An 18,305-nucleotide genomic window follows, 5' to 3' on the forward strand; every position below is an offset into this window, starting at 1 on the left:
CAAGTACTGAAGTGTCAGCTTTTTGTGCCTCCTGGATTAAATTTGGACGAAAATCTCGGAAGATGAGTCTGTTTTTATAACACCAATCGTCGAAATCTCTTAGCGTCCTATTCACTTTTTTTAATTATCTAGGGATATACGATTTCAATTGAAACTGTGCTTGAAGGTGGACTATATCTATACGATAATCCTTTTCTTTTTTATCAACTCGATATGAGGAGCAATAACGTCACTTATTAGGAAAGTTGCTTAGTCAATAGTTTCCCAAAATAAATCGAAACCTAGCAAATTGAATTTATTGAGACGAATGAGCATAATTTATGTTTTCTTTTTTTAACCCTTACAACTCGACTTTCCAAATGCGTACATCTAACATCTGACACATAAAGTATGAGCCATAAAAAGAAACGGACGCACGACTCGAACTTATGGTGAAGCGAGAACGTGCAACAAATCGACGGCACATGCATCAGGCCTGAATAGCGAGATCAATCTTTTTCATTACAAAATGAATTGGCAAGTCTACGTAAAGAACCCCAAAAGTAAAAACTATAACAACCTTTCGTCTACCACAACGCGCGTAATTTATTTTGCAATTACAGCTCACGTAAGAGGAACTTTTTCTTGTACCTAACACCTTATCGAGACAAACACATTAGTGTATATACCTAACTCAGTAACGTAGAAAGTTATTTACCCTTACTGGACCATACTATCCCAAAAGTCTTTACCAGGTGCTTATTTTCTAATTTTCTAATCTAATCGAGTGCGACCAGTATAAAATTGTAAGCGGCAACTGCTTCGGCTCCATTGGCTCAAAAGCTCTAATCGATAGCCACAATACCAATATAGATTATTGAATCGTGTTGTGTTTTCATTACCCCATGTGGAAAACGTGTCCCCATTTTGTGAACTTGGAATCATAACCCGAAATCGATCACCATAGAAAATATTACATCTTTAGTTCCCCATCGAACGTCATAGTTTACCTTATCCAAACTACCAATACTTCTAATGGAAAAAGGAAATGTGCAGTAGCTAATTATTTTTTGATATCAATCACGAATAAATTTGAAGTAATATACTCTTCTATAAATTAAAACCTTGCTATGAACCTTAACAAATTTCACTATCCGTTTGTCGGATCAACGCAACGGATGAACGGAGAGCTATGAATCCACCTTTATAAATAGCTATGGGAAGAAGTCTCAAAACATTTTTCTATGAATTGTTCCATTTTGAGTACCGGATTGTTAAAGGGGTAAGAAAAGATTTTCGTGCACTCAAGTAAAATTTTTTATTGATACTTCTCATTATTTATTTTCATCCGAAATATGTCGTAATTTGTATTGTGCCCATTTCAAAAATTTTATCTGTTAACCACTTGACGCTACGGCCTGATGATGATAACTTTATCGAAATCGATGGCCTAAAGAAAATCAATAAAAGTACATTGCATACACTTTTAAATGTAAGTATAACAATCGGCCCCCTATTTACGGTTGCCTGAGTAAGAAATACATGGAGAGAATTCCTAGACTGTTTTTTTTGTCGTCAACAGCCCTAATATCTTACAATTTCACTTCCATAAATCGCAACGTGGATAGATTGCAGTTTTATAAAACCCTCTCATATATATCGCCCATTTAAATTTGAAGCGAGAACTCTGCGGATTATAGTGTAACTGTCGTTCGCGCTGCGAATCAAATTGAAGAGGGTTTCTATTGTTGTCAATTACTTATTTTCAGTATTTGGACCCACAATAAAAGGGTTTAGATGTTTGGATAGTACATCGTAGAGGATTTTACCGTCGTTCTTACGCTATGATGGTTTCATTTGCTAATTTTTGAGATAGCTATGAACTAAGTCCTTAGGTTTAGTGATCCAAATGAAATGTATCCCAAAGTATTTTATGATGCTCATTGGCCTTAAAAACGTATAGTGCACATATATAGCAGTTGGGTCTAACTTAAGAAAAGCATCGCCTCTAGCACGTAAAGCTATTGCAAAATAGCAGCTCTCGAGTATTACCCAACAGAAGTAAATTCCATTAGGAAAAGCAAAAACCGTCAATTTGAGAAGCTTAGCCGAACCGATAATGCTTCGATACCTTCTAATCCACATTAGTTTAGATCGAACAGAAAGCATTCTCTCCGTTCAATTGCGTTTTTTTTCACATGTATCAAGTTTCCAAAATTGAATATACATGGATCGACGTTCCGAAGTCCGCCCCTTTTATCTTTCAAGAATCGTAGAAATTCGCACGCTTGGCCTTTTGGTGTGTTAAAACAGTATCATTTTCTTTTCTTAGTAAGCTAAACCGGCAAGCAAATACAAAGAAAGGATAATGGATTAAATAAACATAAGGATAACTTATCTAGTTATAACCTCGGTTATAACATTCTGATCGTGTCAAAATGTTAGAAGTTAGGACTATAATCTTCGCAGTAAGACAATGGCCCGTATGAATAAAAATAAGCAAATGCTTATACTTGCAAAATTCAAAGTAAATACTCGTAACTGCCCCTTCATGCTGGTCTGTTTAGCAGCACTGCACTGCGTCCTGTCCTGCTGCTCAGAAGCGCTGCTAAGTCGCCCAGTGGGAAGGAGCACTTACGAGTATTTACTTTGAATTTTGCAAGTATAAGCATTTGCTTACTTTTATTCATACGGGCCAATAAGTCGATGGGATAAAGACAAAGAGCATCCGAATGGTTTCATGGGAATTATGGTGACAGAAAACGGGGACCTAGGAGGAGACATTTAACATCTCGATTAATTGCAATTGCAAATGACTGTGATGAGGTAATAGTAGATTATATATCAAGGTAGAGAAGTACAGTATTATTGCCCGAGCACCAAGATTACATCTCGAGGCGCTTGCGCCGAGGGGTGTAAGGTGCGAAGGCAATAATAGACTTCTCTACCGTGGTATATACAGAGTAACCCAACGAGAAGTATACATAGGGCATTTAGGGTATTAAATTTATAAATTTCGAAAAATCCTGGAACACGTCAATTTTGTATTCGAGGGGGACAACTTTTGAAATACAAATCACGAACCCAAGTCTTCACCCCTCTAGGTAGGGAGCTTAACCCCTAAAATTTTAAATGGAATCCTATGGCAAATGGCGCATTATTTGAAAGCCAATTTAATCGTGATTACTAATCTGCTTTGCTTTTTTAATTGGGAGATATTCGCATTTGAAATGGTTTTTTCCCCCTGATTTAAGTCCTTTAGATTACTTCTTGTGGGGATATTTAAAGAATAAAGTGTATGCTACTCCGCCCGGAACATTACAACGGTTGCGAGCACGTATAACCATAGTGTAAGAATAGAATACACTATGGTATAACTCAACAATTTCGAGCGATTACCCCTGAAATCTTGCAACATGTACGGCAGCATTTTGAAGCAAATCTTTATTATTGCATGGAAGCAGGCGGAAGGCAATTCTAACATTTATTGAAATAAATGTTGTCTGTTTAAAGTTATTTTTTGCACAATTTAAACGTTTTTAATACAAGGTGACTTAGATCGCATTTGTTTTGGGTTTTTTAGAAAAAAACCATTTCAAATGCGAATATCTCCGAAACGAATCAATAGAATGTAAAAAGCAAAGCAGATTAGTAATCACGATTAAATTGGCTTTCAAATAATGCGCCCTTTGTCATAGGATTCCATTTAAAATTTTAGGGGTTAAGCTCCCTACCTAGAGGGGTGAAGACTTGGGTTTGTGATTTGTATTTCAAAAGTTGTCCCCCTCGAATACAAAATTGACGTGTTCGAGGATTTTTCGAAATTTATAAATTTAATACCCTAAAAGCCCTCTGTATACTTCTCGTTGGGCCACTCTGTATTACATCAGTAGGAGTATAAAGTCTGGAAAAATCACGTATCATGTACAATCGAAAACAAATAGATAACCGATCTAACGCGAACAATAAATTTGGATGTCTCATTAATCTCTCAAAATACAAACTACAAAGGAAATGAATGTTAACATGAACGGGATGTCGACTTTCTGTCAACTATCGGAAACGAGGTCCGTCCGAAACAAACGCACGAACGCGCTCTTTAATACGAAAAGTTGAATGCATAATTTACCGAATAGGTCTATTCACACATATCAGTGCCGTATCCGCTCAGTTCCGTGAAATTCCATCAGTATCAGTCATAAATAATATCATTACTCTGAATTTAAATGAACGCATTCACACACATCCGACACAGTTCCGTATTTTAACCTTCAGTGTCAGAACAGTATCAGTACCGTCAAAAGTGCATATTGTCGCCAACGATATTTTTAATAAATCACTGACGTGTCTGTGCGTTGTTTGCTCGTTTGTGCGTATTGCATGTGTATAAATAATTACTTTAGTTTAGTATTGGATTGAAAATAAAAACCAAAAATGGATGATGAACAGCTGATTGAATTGGTTCGTAAATATTCTGTCCTTTACGATTTGTCACATCCAAAATATATGGACAACAGTTTCAAACTCGACATTTGGAATAAAATAGGAGGAGAAATGAAAGTAAATGGTAAGTACCTACTTATTTTTATTATAATTTTTTATGTCTATACATATTTTGTTAAGTATAGTCATATATTAATATTATACATATTAAAAAGTAATTCTCTCTTCTTGCCATGGTACAGATCCAATTTCTGAATTGAAGTACTCCTTGAAGAGTTCTCTCACCCGAAAAGCATCTTGTGTTGCATTGCCCCCCTGCATAGGCAGATTGTCAAGTCTTATTTCCTCTCTTGTCTCATTCGAATTGGCGTTGATTGTTTGGTATATGTACGTGTTTGCACCAAACTTTTTAATGAAATTGTGTAGAATACATGTTGAAAGTATTATATTATCTACATTTTCTGGTTTGGACTGTAGTCGCCTATTATAGATTCTAAATTTTTGACACAAAATGCCAAATGTGTTTTCGACAATTCGTCTAACACGACATAAGCGATAATTAAAGATACGCTTCTGTAGGTCTAAATCATGTCCTGGATATGGTCGCATTAAATAACTTTTTAGAGGGAATGCTTCGTCACCTACGATTACATGTGGAGCGTCAGTAGTTGTATCTGGCAATGTAGAATTTCCTGGTACAGATAAGGTACCTCGTTGAAGTGCTTTGCCTAAATTAGAGCTTGAAAAAATTCCACCATCGCTGTTCTTGCCGTAAGCACCAACATCAACCGCAATAAAATTGTAATGGGCGTCAACAAGCGCCAGCAAAACAACTGAGAACGTCTTCTTGTAATTGAAGAACAGAGAGCCGCTATTTGGTGGAGCCTGAATGATAATATGCTTCCCATCCAAAGCTCCCAAACAGTTAGGAAAATTCCAAAGTGTGAAAAAGTCGTTGGCTATAGATTTCCACATCTCTGTTGTAGGCTTTGGTAGCATTTCATTCAGAAGGCGCTCAGTTATAACCTTGCAAGTGTCCATTACAATCTTGTATACTGTACTATGCCCCAGGCGATAACTAAAGGAAATTGTTTTTAGGGAATCTCCCGTAGCTAAGTACCTGAAAAAAGAAATCATATTTTAATTAAAGATATTATGTAACTGCTTGTACTTTACAGTTTTTGAAATTGTTTCAGGTTCATCCTGTAAAGCTAGATGGAATAATATACGAGACAATTATCGCAAATCGATGAAGAAAACAAAAACTAAGAGCGGAGACCCTGCAAAAAAAATAAAACGGTATAAATATTTCGAACAACTAAGCTTCTTAAGCAATTATTTCTACGAGAGGGAAACAAAAGGCAATATTGAAAACGATGTAGAAAACATAGATGAAGAAGAAAACTCGCAGAATGTGGATGCAGAAGAAACATATGTATCATCGGAACCTAATGAATCAGGGCCAAATGTTTCAGATGTATTGGAACCTAATGTATTAGATTCGAGTGAAAACAAGCAATCTCATTTAACTCAACGCTCATTCAAAACATCATCAAGAAGGCTACCGCCACAACAAACTGCTTCAGCAAAACTAATGGAGTATTTGATAAGTGACAAAAAGGACAAGCAAGTTACTACTGCTCCGCAACACCACGTGGACGCATTTCTAGCTGGTGTAGCTCCAACATTAAAAAGTTTTACGCCATATTACTTGCATCTAGCAAAATCTGAAATATTTCACACGGTGCAAAAATACGAAATGGAAATGATCATGCAGCAGGACTCATATCCAAGACCTGGCCCCAATTTTGTTAACACAAGGCTACATTCCGAGCACTCATCATCGACCTCCACGTCAAGAGGAACTACTCCTTTACCGTCGCCTGTTGCACCATTTCCACAACATAGTTTGCAAAATCCAAATCAAAATGAATTTTCATCTGTGGGAGATTCAAACGCGACCAACAACCCTTTGCAAAGTTATTTTCACAACTTTCCAAATTAACTGAACATGATTTTTTACATTAAGTATGTAGAAATATATATTGTCGAGATTTGTATTGTTATTACTTACCTCAAACAAACTGCTAGTTGTTCCCTCGGTGTAATAGACTTTCTCCAATGAGTGTCTTGTTTTTTTAATTGTGGTCCTATTTTACTGAGAAGAATATTGAAACACTCTTCGGACATTCTAAAATATTCGAAAAATTTTGTTTCGTCGTGCATCAGTTCCTTGTATAAGGTAGCAAACTCTCCTTCAGTTTCTCTTTTTCTCCAAGCCTCATGTACCCATTTGCGCTTCTTTGTATGATGCGTCTCTTCTTCATCTAAAATTACAGCAATCATAGCCAATTCTCTGTCTGTAAACGCAGCCATCCTGATCGTCAATCGCTGAGAACTGAACTGAAACTGTACGGATATGTGTGAAGAGACTCCACTGGCACGTCACGGATGTCACTGAAACTGAACTGACACGGCACTGAGACGTCACTGTTATGTGTGAATCGACCTTTCGCGATGAAAATAGCACTTAGGCCTCCCATTTATACTAGCAATAAGTAATTGGGAACATCATGCCATCATGTATATAAACGATGAATGTATTGTCGTTTCCCTTTTCCTGATGATTTTGATGGACATTTTGAACGTTATTGCAGTGATTTAACACTGTTCCTCTTTTTGAAATTTGCCCACAATTCTGTCTACTGTGGTACTGCTTGGAATCCGTCGATTGGGGTACTGCACGGCAAATAAAGACGTTATTACTTCGCGGGCATAAAACAACTTAAACATTTCCTCTTTCTCTTCAGTTAAATACATGACAAACAATTTTATGATTACCGAATTTATATAAACAAGTATAAATTTAATATACGTCAAAGGCAAATAATGAAAAGTTATCGCTGTTTTTTTAGGTAATTCCAAGGCATATGTGATTTATTGTAAAATGAAGCTTTTTATTTTGTCGATTTCTACGGTTTTGGAAAACGGAAAATTATGAGTAATAGAATGAACAGATGCAGTATTTTTTTCTCTGAAAAAAACTATTTAGACTTTTGCTCTAAAATAATTAGGGGAGCTAGTAATTGACTATAAAGAAATTACCATTGAAATCCATATGCTGCGTCGCGCTACGCACCACCCTGTATAATAATCATAATAATAATAATTAATAATTTAACCTACACGAAACTAATATACTCCCACCTACATCCAAACTTACATACATCACAAATAACATACAGACATGGAACCAAAAGCCGTTACATGGACGATTTCCACAAGAGGTTAGTCAGGATTGTGTTGATTCTATAGCAACGCACACTTGGTTGTCTGAATGTGATATCTTCCCGGAGACTGAGGGTTTCATGTTAGTAATACAAGACCAGGTCATTAATACACGCAACTATAAAAAACACATACATAAAGACAAAACAGTGACAAACGATTCTTGTCGACTCTGTTCACAAACATCAGAAACAATCCAACATACATATAATATCGGCATGCACACGACTTGCACAAACAGAATACAAACATCGACACGATCAGGTAGCTAAAATCATACATCAAAAATTAGCACTTGAACACAATCTCTTAACAGATACGACACCATACTACGAATATACGCCACAGACCATACTTGAAAACAACACACACAAATTATATTGGGACAGGACACTACTCACATACAAAACTATCCACAATAATAGACCAGACATTACATTTATAGATAAAACACAAAAATCCATTTGTATTATAATAGACATTGCCATCCCCAACACTAACAACTTAACACATGCAGAAAAACACCGCAAATACACGATATAGCTATCGAGCTTAAGACGCAATGGAGAATGAAATCTACTGTTATAGTTCCCATTATTCTTAGTGCTACTCACGGTATTATTCTTACACCGTGGTGCTACTGGAGTTATGCCAAAGACAATACACAACAATTTACAACTATTAGGTTTAGACAAAAACACATGCAAACATTTACAAAAAGCAGTCATTATCAACACATGCCATATTGTTCGTAAATTTCTAAACATAACACAAGATACTACATACACAAATGATAACGTATACATGTAAACAACAGTACTACTCGCTCACAACACGGTACACAACATACTGTAATATCTCCACCAAAAACCCAAGCAACCACACAAATACAACCTCAAGAACAAAGAAACACCATAAATACAAGTAACGCAACATGCACTACAAAGACAGGTCCACCCAATAAAGTTACACGCCCTAGCACAGTTAAAAAACACATAACTCCTTCTTCACAGAAACACACCACGTTATCACAACCCACTCGTATTCAACCCAAATGCAAAGCCAAAGAAACACTTACACAATAAAATCGATTTAACAAAATTACAGGAATTATTATAATGATTTTTTTTGTTTTCCTCTTTCCTGATAGCGTTGGCTATTGTGCCCATCAATAACTATGTTGGTAAGTATGAATTACATGCTATCCCTAGATTTCCAATGTACGTGTGTGATTTTTTTTAAAGACCTACATAACTTCACCAGACACTGACACTAATCGTTACTTGATTTTAATCCGTAGAGTTCTCACAAGAAACACCGACCATAATAATAATATAAAACACACACACACACACACACCCTCTCACCCTCTCTCTCACACACCCTCACACCCTCTCACACACACACAGTAAGGAAATAATAATAATAATTATTATTATTATTTTGTTGTTTTTAACTCACTCATGGTGGTATCCTTCCATGAGACGAGTCTTAACCAAGTCATCATGTGGTATTTAGTGTAGTAATGTTTAGTGTCATTGATTAAGAAACTTTCTGACCATATTCGGAAAGAGCATCTGTTAATTACCAACTATTAATAACATCGAAGTAAAGTGATATGGTTAAACAATTTTACCTTTTCTGTTTCACAGGTGGCTACGAAGTTAAGTATTTTACTATATTAAGGGTGGCCAAACTGTTTACAACAAGAGACATTTCTTTTTGTATGAAATTTGCGAGAGCCACACTTTCCATGACTGAGGAGGGGGGGGGGGTCTAGGGTTTAACAAAAGATTTATTTATCATTCTTTGTGGTTAGGTTGGAATAGCACTTTCAGGTGCTGATTAGGTAGTTGCGACCGTTTTAATACAATTTATAGTCGAGTACAACGCTTCAACATCATAACCTGATCCACACATCGACTATTAACTCCAGATCCACGAGCTCTGTCTCTTTTAATATGTTTTTTGAAAGTGGAAAACTTTTGTTAATTAGGTACACCAACTTCAAATGGATTTAATAGAAAAGCAATGGCGGGTTCCAATTGTTTTGTGAGTGAGCCGCAGTACAGACTTGAAAGAGCCGCACTTTGGTCACCGTTGTACTATATTAACCTCCTATCACTGACTAAATTATACTAAATTGCTATTTGACGAAAATAGGCGAGACAGAAAAATCGGTTTCTGCTGAAGAAAAATAGCGAATTTTCGTCTGCGCACGAAAATATGGCATGGTCGGAGGTAACTAAAATTACAAAATTATTAATTCCCTTATCTACGCCTGGCAGCCGGTTATAAATATACAGGTCATGAGAAATTATGTTGGGTGTAGATAGACAAATGAAAAATTGAAACAGTTAGTCGAATGCGAAACAAAGTTCTAACAGTAGGATGAAAGAAAAACCGCACGAATAAGGAGTAACAAACAAGGTTAAAAACTTCTTTCTTAGTAGCACTAAACTTGCGTACATTTATTAAATCAATTTGACATTACACTTTCTTCGGGGAGAAAAATGTTGTTTTTCTTCACGGTGTACCCATATTATAATGAAATGAAACATAAAGGAACACAACGCGACGTCTCCTTGTTCAAGCAATCATAGCAATGTGTGCGATTATTTCAATAGTTCATAAATAAATTAAATTTAAGCATCTACAAAAGACTATTGCGCTAATTTATCCCCTTTATTCCCCAAGATATTTATCGTGTTTTTGCAATTGGCATGTAAAGCTCACATTTCTTTGCCAAATGGGGAGTGGAGGAAGGTAACTAAGGAGCTATCTATCGTGTGTTTAGATCAAAATGGTACAACGATAGCAGATTCTGACAAAAATAATTCCTTACTATTTTTTCAGTATCAAAGTTGAGCGGATAAAGGGAAGTTAGACAGTTGTGTTATTCATCGAAAGAAAAACAAACGCTAGAACAAACGTCTATGGATGTTATGGTGTAATTAGTGTAATTAAACTTGGTTATGCACATTCATGCGATTCGATAGTGAAAGCCGCAGATACGCATAAAGCTGTGGTTTTCATTGTGTTTACGTGCCGAGAATTTTTGGTTAATTGATAGGTATAATTTGGGAATGTAAAATACATAATGTACGTTTGAATGTCAACTCTGTGGACATTATGCCATTCTTCAAAAATTATTCTGGGTGTACTTATTGAAAATTGAAACGATTGCTTTGCTTGGAGGTAAACACGTAACACTTTTTCAAGGTAAGAATGCATGTCTCACATGTTAACATTTGAGGGTATTGTGTGATAAGTTTTTGTTTTATACTTGTAAGTATGTTTTACATCTGTAGAGTGTCGATTCGGAAGGCCATTTGTATGCCGGAATATGATTTGCAAGCTAGTGAGGACCTCGAGACGAGACCAAGTCTGTCTATCTGTACTCTCATTTCCGGCTAAACGACTAAACCTGCCATCTGACACGTTAAAATTTTGTTTCTGCGTAGCGATGATGTCCCAGCAAATGTATTGACCTAAAATTGCATTAGCTGTAGTTAACTTTGGAACTAGAAAATGATTTAACACATAATTAATGAAGATTTAAGGTACAACTCGCAGATTACACAACTTGTCGGCATTTCTCGAAACTACCCATGGGATATTTCCGCACGGTTGTGGCATATTAAGTTTGCCCAGTTTAAGCAAGTGCGTCAATTTCTTTTGCTAAGGTACTGCTTTTGCACCCTTCAAATATAGCTAAGCATAAATAAGAGAAATCCAGAGAGAACAATTATTCATTCCTGCGTGTTTTATCATGTTGGAATTACCCTGAAAAGTAAAACATTAAATAAATCTTGTTAATGTGCTTATAATAATTTATTTTGGATTTCGTTTATAGCAAGTCTGATTTGTTATAGAAATCTTGTGCTAGACACGTAAAAAAGAAGCACAATGACATGCGTATTGGTCCAATCAATGCAATCCGCAACCCTAATGAAGTGTTACAAGTGATTATGGCGACTTTCTGCGATATTTCTGCCGTAAGTGTTCAACGTTTTTATACGCATTAATGCGTTAATTACGAGTATAAATGATAAAAACGTCGTTTTTACAATTACATAATATAGAATCAACGAAATCTGTACATGTTTCTCAATTCTCATGGATAATGAATAAGTAATTCTTGTTCAATGCTGATATGCAATGAATCTAATCCTCACTCAGTCACTCCGTACGCAAAATCTGTAAAACAAAAATTCATAAGTACGAATCGATTTCAAATTTCAACACTAGTTGGTATAAATCTTTTTCTATCGAATACACAGATTCAGTTTACGTTTTGCTTTATTCAATAACTTTTCCCATCTTCATTAGGTATCGTACGGATGTGACAAGATGAGGTCTAATAGGAAATTGCTTATTTTATATCAATATACGACGAAGGGATTTTATTGGATGAAATTAAAAAATAACAGCACGAGAGGCGGTATTATTCTGCAATGTAGAAATAATATTGTGAAGTATGTAGTTGTACGAGACGCTCTTTAACAAATCAATAACGGCCAAACGTTACAAATATTGTCAGATCGAGAGGAGCTTTGTTACAAATAAACAAAGTGATTTAACAAATTGTTCAAACATAACATGTGTTTACTTAACTCTCGAAGTTGTTTAATTCTGAAAATAAAAGCCCTATGCACAATTAATAAGTAAATGTGATATTATGTCACGCAAAATTACTAGGTACCTACTTACTTTACATTGACTTTAAAGATTGAGCTTCTTTAAAGGATATAGGAAAATTTTATTTGCTTGATTTATTATAACTATTAACGCTCATGTCGCCCATATTTCTCTGAAACGATCAAAAAGATAAATTCGAGTTCCATTTCTCAGTTTCCGTTACCGCTATTTATGTCAATATCATCAATTTTGCTCGTTATTTGCAACTTTCCATATGCAACAACCTCGTTTTTCCTTTCCAGTCTTTCCCCGATGCGATGCTGTTTATAGCATTTTGATACATTTCGTTCATGTGCAACACGTATCGTACGTACCTACTATCGTAGTAACCAAATTTGGTATCCTAATAACTCTACTAACATATGCATGTACGTAATTATCCTTAATTTTATAATGGTGTTAAGTAAGGTAGCAATTAGCATTTTTCAAATCCTAAACCTTGACTACGCCCTCCTTAATTATGTTGTTTTTTATGTCTTGGTAGACCCTCATTTTTGTTACTCTCGTGACGAAATTACAGGTAGGCATGAATTCCGTCACGAGAGTCATTTTCGATGTTGCGCGCCTCGGGTAACTATATTCTGAGAAAAATAACCTTTCCACGAGGACCGTATACGATTTTATTCACGATCATCATTATATAATTATTCATTTTATTAAAAATATAAAATAAATCCCTAAAGAGGATCTAAAAACACCTCGGTGTGATCCTATGGGGCCATTGGATTTGGCCAATTTTCAGTAGGATCATTACTTGTGGTATATAGTTCAACTGTGCAAATTTTGAACCGAATCGGTCCAAGCGTTTTAACAATTAACGGGCAGACGGACACCATCGACTCCCCTGTAAAACTTGCAATGTTTATTTTGCTCTGCCGCTTAATAATACACTAAATTTACACGTAAAATGTGCCATCTGTAATATTACTGCTCTAGTTAACAGTTGTCGATAATATTGATTTGGATATGGCCCTATAACGCATGTGAATAATATTCCTATTAATTTAAAAATTTAGGTTCAACATTTCACATCGTGAAGAATATGAATCTACACCCCCTCAAATAAGGGAAATTTCGGAAAGTGTAGTACAAAATTTATGGTGGGCATGAAAGGGTATAGGTAACCTCGAGGGTAACCTGATGTTTTACGTGCTTATTTTGATGAGTTTATAAAGGTAAAGAAATCATCCTTGTTATGGACGACCTACTCGTGATCAACATTCAATCTTATTGACCGTGTCAGTTTTATCATTCTCAATACTAAAACGTATAGTTATCTTTTGTGATTACAGATTTAAACTGGGTTTCAATATTGTATAACGAAAGATATATCCTCCAAATGCGTAGAAATCGACAAAATAAACTCATTATAAAAGTGTACGGGAACTATTTTTTTGTAAAACTTGTTACACATTGCCAAAATGAAATAAGAAACTCCATACTTTCTTAATTATTATGAAAATTTAGTAACGTAAGTCTGAGGGGTTAGAGGATTCGAAACATTGCTACAAGTTTAATACAAAACTTATGGTATTCATCAGTTTCGTAAAAATTACAAAAGAATCAATCTTAAACTGTTGTGAAACGTAGGTATATTTAGCAAATGATAGCTAAAATGTACACCGAAGAAGAAACGAAAGCGAAGTTTATGAATTGTTTTGCAACATTCGTGATGCAGTTTTTCCTACGTTTACAGGAACTCAGGACAAAAGGAATTTGTACTTTTCACGCCCAGGGGCGTCAGACAAAACAGGTAGGCCGCGGAAAATCAGGTATGTTAGGTATACAGAGATCAGAGTGCGCTTTCCAAGTGTTGCAACATATAAGGAGGTAAGCATTTTATGTAAGAATTTCTGTAATGTTGCCCATATATGAAAGGATACTGTTTTGTAGACTATTCGTAATAAATTGTTGTTGTGTTGCGAAACGTGTTCGCTGGGAGGCAGGTATTGCTACTTTGAATAGCACTGGAAATTAGAAAAATTGGCGTAAAGTAGCAAGAATATACGAAATTCGCTCCATATGACGTCATATACTCACTCGCTCAAACGGAAGTCATACGTTCAAGAATAGGACTCTATTCACTCCGGATCACTTGCTCCACTCGCTCGCGAACACTTTCTGAATAATAAACCTCATCAGTCATCATAACATGCTCGTAGGCGAGAGTTTTAGATTGGAATCACGATACATGTGTGTGTATCGTGATTGGAATTAACAAAACAATTGCATATCGACAGTATCCGCGACTTTCTTTAATCTACCGATTGCGGCCGAGTAAGGTACAATCAACACTTAGCGCAACACCCTGTCTTCTTTTCCACTTCCTACCCATACCATTGAATACCGATACACGCATTTCCAATGGTAAAATTTCAAACCATATAAAATAATTCGACTTCTTTATTTTTGTTACCACTTATTACCACATGTTCCTCCTGCGCCCACAACCGTCGCAGGTGCTCCAGCAGTCCAGCATCCGCCGCAAGTGCGCCAACTGACTTTCACTGTCGTTGTAAATGCAGTATAGCCAAAAATCTAGCTGCATAAAATCGTTGGTCAAAATGGACCTAGGCACCCGGAGTATTAGGGCGAGAACCTTTTTACTTTTTTTTTAACCACACCCACGCGTAAAACTTTTTCGAAACTTCTTCAACCAAATAAATCAGATTAAATAAGCCGAAACAACGACGACGACGACATAAATCCATTTGGGTGATAAGCAAACTTTAGATACTTACTACCGGTCATTATTACTGTCACATCTCACAACATGTTTATTAAACAGGTTCTAAAATTAACGCCAACAATGCGTTGTGTTCATCATGAGTTATGGCTGTATAAATCAAACTTTAATATGCCGGTAACTTGCAAAGAGCAAAACACGAAGTGCTTGCGTAAGGGAGGTGAACAAATGCTGCTAGAACACTAAAACTCTCTTGGCTCTATTCGTACCTATGTCTCCTTTCTTTGTATGTAGATTAGCAACATTTTGTTTGTACTAGTCCACTTAATTTCGAAGACAACGCCCAGGATGCGTCTAAGTAACTACTTGTCACTTTTTCGTGTTTACATTAACTGGAAATCGATTGATAGGTACAAACACGCATCGCGCAAGGTGTCTCTAACGTACTCATACTCAACCTTTTGGATAAGCGCCTTGAGAGTAAATTCACTTAGGTCACGAAGTTTTTTTGAGAAACGTCAAGAACAATTCTTTTCAATCTGTATAATGTTTTCGCTTTCTTAATTCGCAAAGTGGGTCACTCTTGCGTCCGTTGACAGAGTTTTCAATTAACTTTGTGAGCATCCGTCAGGCAACAAAATCCTTCATCCATAATATCCTACAACGGTAATTATACGTCTCACTTTAATCGTAATTGCAGCTTAGTTCCGATCGAACTTTCCGTTGAACATTTCTCTACTGAGAGTAACCTTTCTGTTGTTCTTCAAGTTAAGTATTACTTCTTTCGAAGGAAGCACTATTGGCTGTCAGCCTATCTCAAAAAACTTTGTTTAGCATAGAAACTTTCACTTTTCGTGTAAAATTATAAACTTTCGACTTTAAAAGTGCGAGGAGAATTATTTGCACTATGCGATTTCGGTGCTGCAGGTCCCGAAGCAGCAGAAAGGGTTGAAATGAAATGAAACTGGAACTGAACTCGTAAATGTGTGCTTAGGACGTATCGCTTTTTTTCGCAACGTTGCGATACATTTTGTTGCGCAACAAAATTTTGCATGGAAAGAAGTCGACCTGTTTTTAGCGCGTTTTGAAAAAAGTAGGGCTTATACGCGGTGTTTTTTTAAGATGGTCATACGACAATGTACAGGCGTTGAGTTATTTAAAATGGGCCATAGGGAAATTTACATTGCATAAATTGTTTCAGTCATAGCTTCCTCGCGAATCATCTACCACAGTACTGCAGAAATTGTTTCTAAATCAACAAATTTATTTAAATGAGATATAAACGTATAAAATAGGGTAGATGACAAATTTTTTAAAACCGGTTATAACTGTTCGTATACCTCCACTATAACTTTAAAATATGATATTACAGCAAAATAAACCATATTATTGCATATTTATGCAATTTGAATTGTAGGTTTTTATTTTAGCGCCAAAACGCTGTTTTGTGTCATGGCGGTGTCTGTGACGTCACAGTCCTGACAGTTATAAACACAACCCCAGCGTAAATAGTTTAAAAGATTTCGTGATGAATTGTAACTACTATAAGTGGTGCCCTACCATGATGTACACATAGACATGTGGCGCAGCTAAGTATCCCAGGCGGGTGATTGCTATGACTCCATGGATAAAGTCTGATCCCTGCTACCCGATTCAAGTAAATCCGGTTCAAAGGATGCTGTATCACTCAAATGCTTCATAGAGTAGAGGAATCCAAAAGGATTCTCGACGATTGCTCATTAAACGTAATATAGAAAACTATATTGACATGAGTAGCTCATTTTTCACGTACGTTAACTCCTGAGGTGTGCGGTAGACGGCATTTTGAACAACTTTCGATTCCGATTCGGCCATTTGCCGATACAGGAGTAGAGTTTCGAATAATCCGACTAGATCATGACTTGTTACACGTGATAAAGGAGACTTTATCGACACTAGTACTCCGGGTTGTGGAAAGCGTTAGGGACTGACCACTCCAGTCCACTTAATAGGGTTTGGACTCTGAGGGGTTGTAAAAGTAGCTTAATGGTAGAGCCAAGAGAATAATTAGTGCGTATTATTTTCCTGGGAAATTTTTCATGGTTCTACTGGACCAGCAATTAAAATCCGAAGGGATATATAAGTGTTAGCTGCATTTCGCAATTATGAACTACTACTACTGCTGGAAGTACATTAAATTAGACACCAAATAAATTGTTTATATCCGTACCCAAAAAAGAAACCATACGGAAAAAGTGGCTACAACTTGCATGTCGAGACCCAGCGTATTCAATAAAAACAACATTATTTTTGTGAGGACCACTTTGATGTAAGCTTTGTTTTGTATTCACAAAAACCCCCATATGGGATGGCAAATTGGGGTCGGTTTCTTCGTCGAAAACTAAAGAAACTGCATGCAGCTTTGCGTGAACCTTATGTTCCGGGAAAATTTTGACTTAACTGTGCATAAGTTGCAATCACGCTTAAGAGTCTTCTGTACGACTGCACCCAATGTAAATTTCCATTAGAGCGCCCGCCATAAAAACTCCAGTTGTTTTTCCAAAAAAAAATTTACTACTTTATAAATTTAGACCTTTATCTACAAAATGTTAGTAATGTAAAAAAGTTGCGCTTACGTAGAGATCTATCTTACTGAATCATCTTCATATGATAGCTTCGATGACCTAAAAACAAAGCATTTGTACACATTTCTCTTAAGTAACTACATTTCTTGTAAAAAATCTAAGCTTAACTTAAAAACCTACAAAACTTATATGGTAGTTTTACTATTTCTAAATTCTAATGAGGAAAAATCTTTGTTGGGTGCCGGAAATATTTCCAACATCATTACATCAATTTTTGCCAGATTTGCTGCTATCAGCTCTCGTATACCTACTTTCCATTCTTATCTGGTTTAAAAAACTAAACTTTAGGATAATATAATCACTATAAAATTGAACAAGCACTAAATTAAAAGACGTAGACAAACGCTATAAACGCACAGAGGATCGCTGCTTGAACCGCCAATTAGGATAATGACGTCACGCGCTCTGATTGGCGTTTGATATCACATGACAAATGTCGTTATTTTTTAATTTTATTTTTACTAAAATATAATAATTTCTTGTGTACATTACCAAATATAGTTATTTGTTTCATTAGTACGAGTACAAAAAATGTCAGTTTTCGGGACGAGGAAGATAGTCCAGCAACCTCCCGAGTCCCGAAA

The 18,305-nt window shown here is 36.1% G+C and overlaps 2 protein-coding genes across 2 annotated transcripts; one reads left to right on the forward strand and one right to left on the reverse strand.

Moving 5' to 3' along the window:
- Positions 1-4,406: 4,406 nt before the first annotated feature.
- Positions 4,407-6,446, forward strand: LOC116168446. Its single transcript, XM_031484280.1, has 2 exons — positions 4,407-4,546; positions 5,619-6,446. Exons 1-2 carry the CDS (start codon positions 4,414-4,416, stop codon positions 6,425-6,427), a joined length of 942 nt encoding a protein of 313 aa, XP_031340140.1. The 5' UTR covers positions 4,407-4,413; the 3' UTR covers positions 6,428-6,446.
- Positions 4,477-6,981, reverse strand: LOC116168445 (protein ALP1-like). The gene is made up of 2 exons (XM_031484279.1): positions 6,497-6,981; positions 4,477-5,542 (listed from the first exon to the last, which is right to left on the reverse strand). The coding sequence occupies exons 1-2, from the start codon at positions 6,796-6,798 to the stop codon at positions 4,630-4,632; spliced, it is 1,215 nt and encodes a 404-aa protein (XP_031340139.1). The 5' UTR covers positions 6,799-6,981; the 3' UTR covers positions 4,477-4,629.
- Positions 6,982-18,305: the final 11,324 nt, after the last annotated feature.

Source organism: Photinus pyralis, unplaced genomic scaffold (assembly GCF_008802855.1).
Source record: "Photinus pyralis isolate 1611_PpyrPB1 unplaced genomic scaffold, Ppyr1.3 Ppyr1.4_LG4, whole genome shotgun sequence".
In the NCBI taxonomy this organism is placed as follows: domain Eukaryota; kingdom Metazoa; phylum Arthropoda; class Insecta; order Coleoptera; family Lampyridae; genus Photinus; species Photinus pyralis.

What these genes read in the sequence shown, in the direction of transcription:
- LOC116168446 (XM_031484280.1), top strand. Translation starts at nt 4,414, where the DNA reads ATGGATGATGAACAGCTGATTGAATTGGTTCGTAAATATTCTGTCCTT. An exon ending in AGGAGAAATGAAAGTAAATG is followed by an intron (nt 4,547 to 5,618) that starts GTAAGTACCTAC and finishes AAATTGTTTCAG; the next exon opens with GTTCATCCTGTAAAGCTAGA.
- LOC116168445 (XM_031484279.1), bottom strand. Translation starts at nt 6,798, where the DNA reads ATGGCTGCGTTTACAGACAGAGAATTGGCTATGATTGCTGTAATTTTA. An exon ending in CAACTAGCAGTTTGTTTGAG is followed by an intron (nt 5,543 to 6,496) that starts GTAAGTAATAAC and finishes TTCTTTTTTCAG; the next exon opens with GTACTTAGCTACGGGAGATT.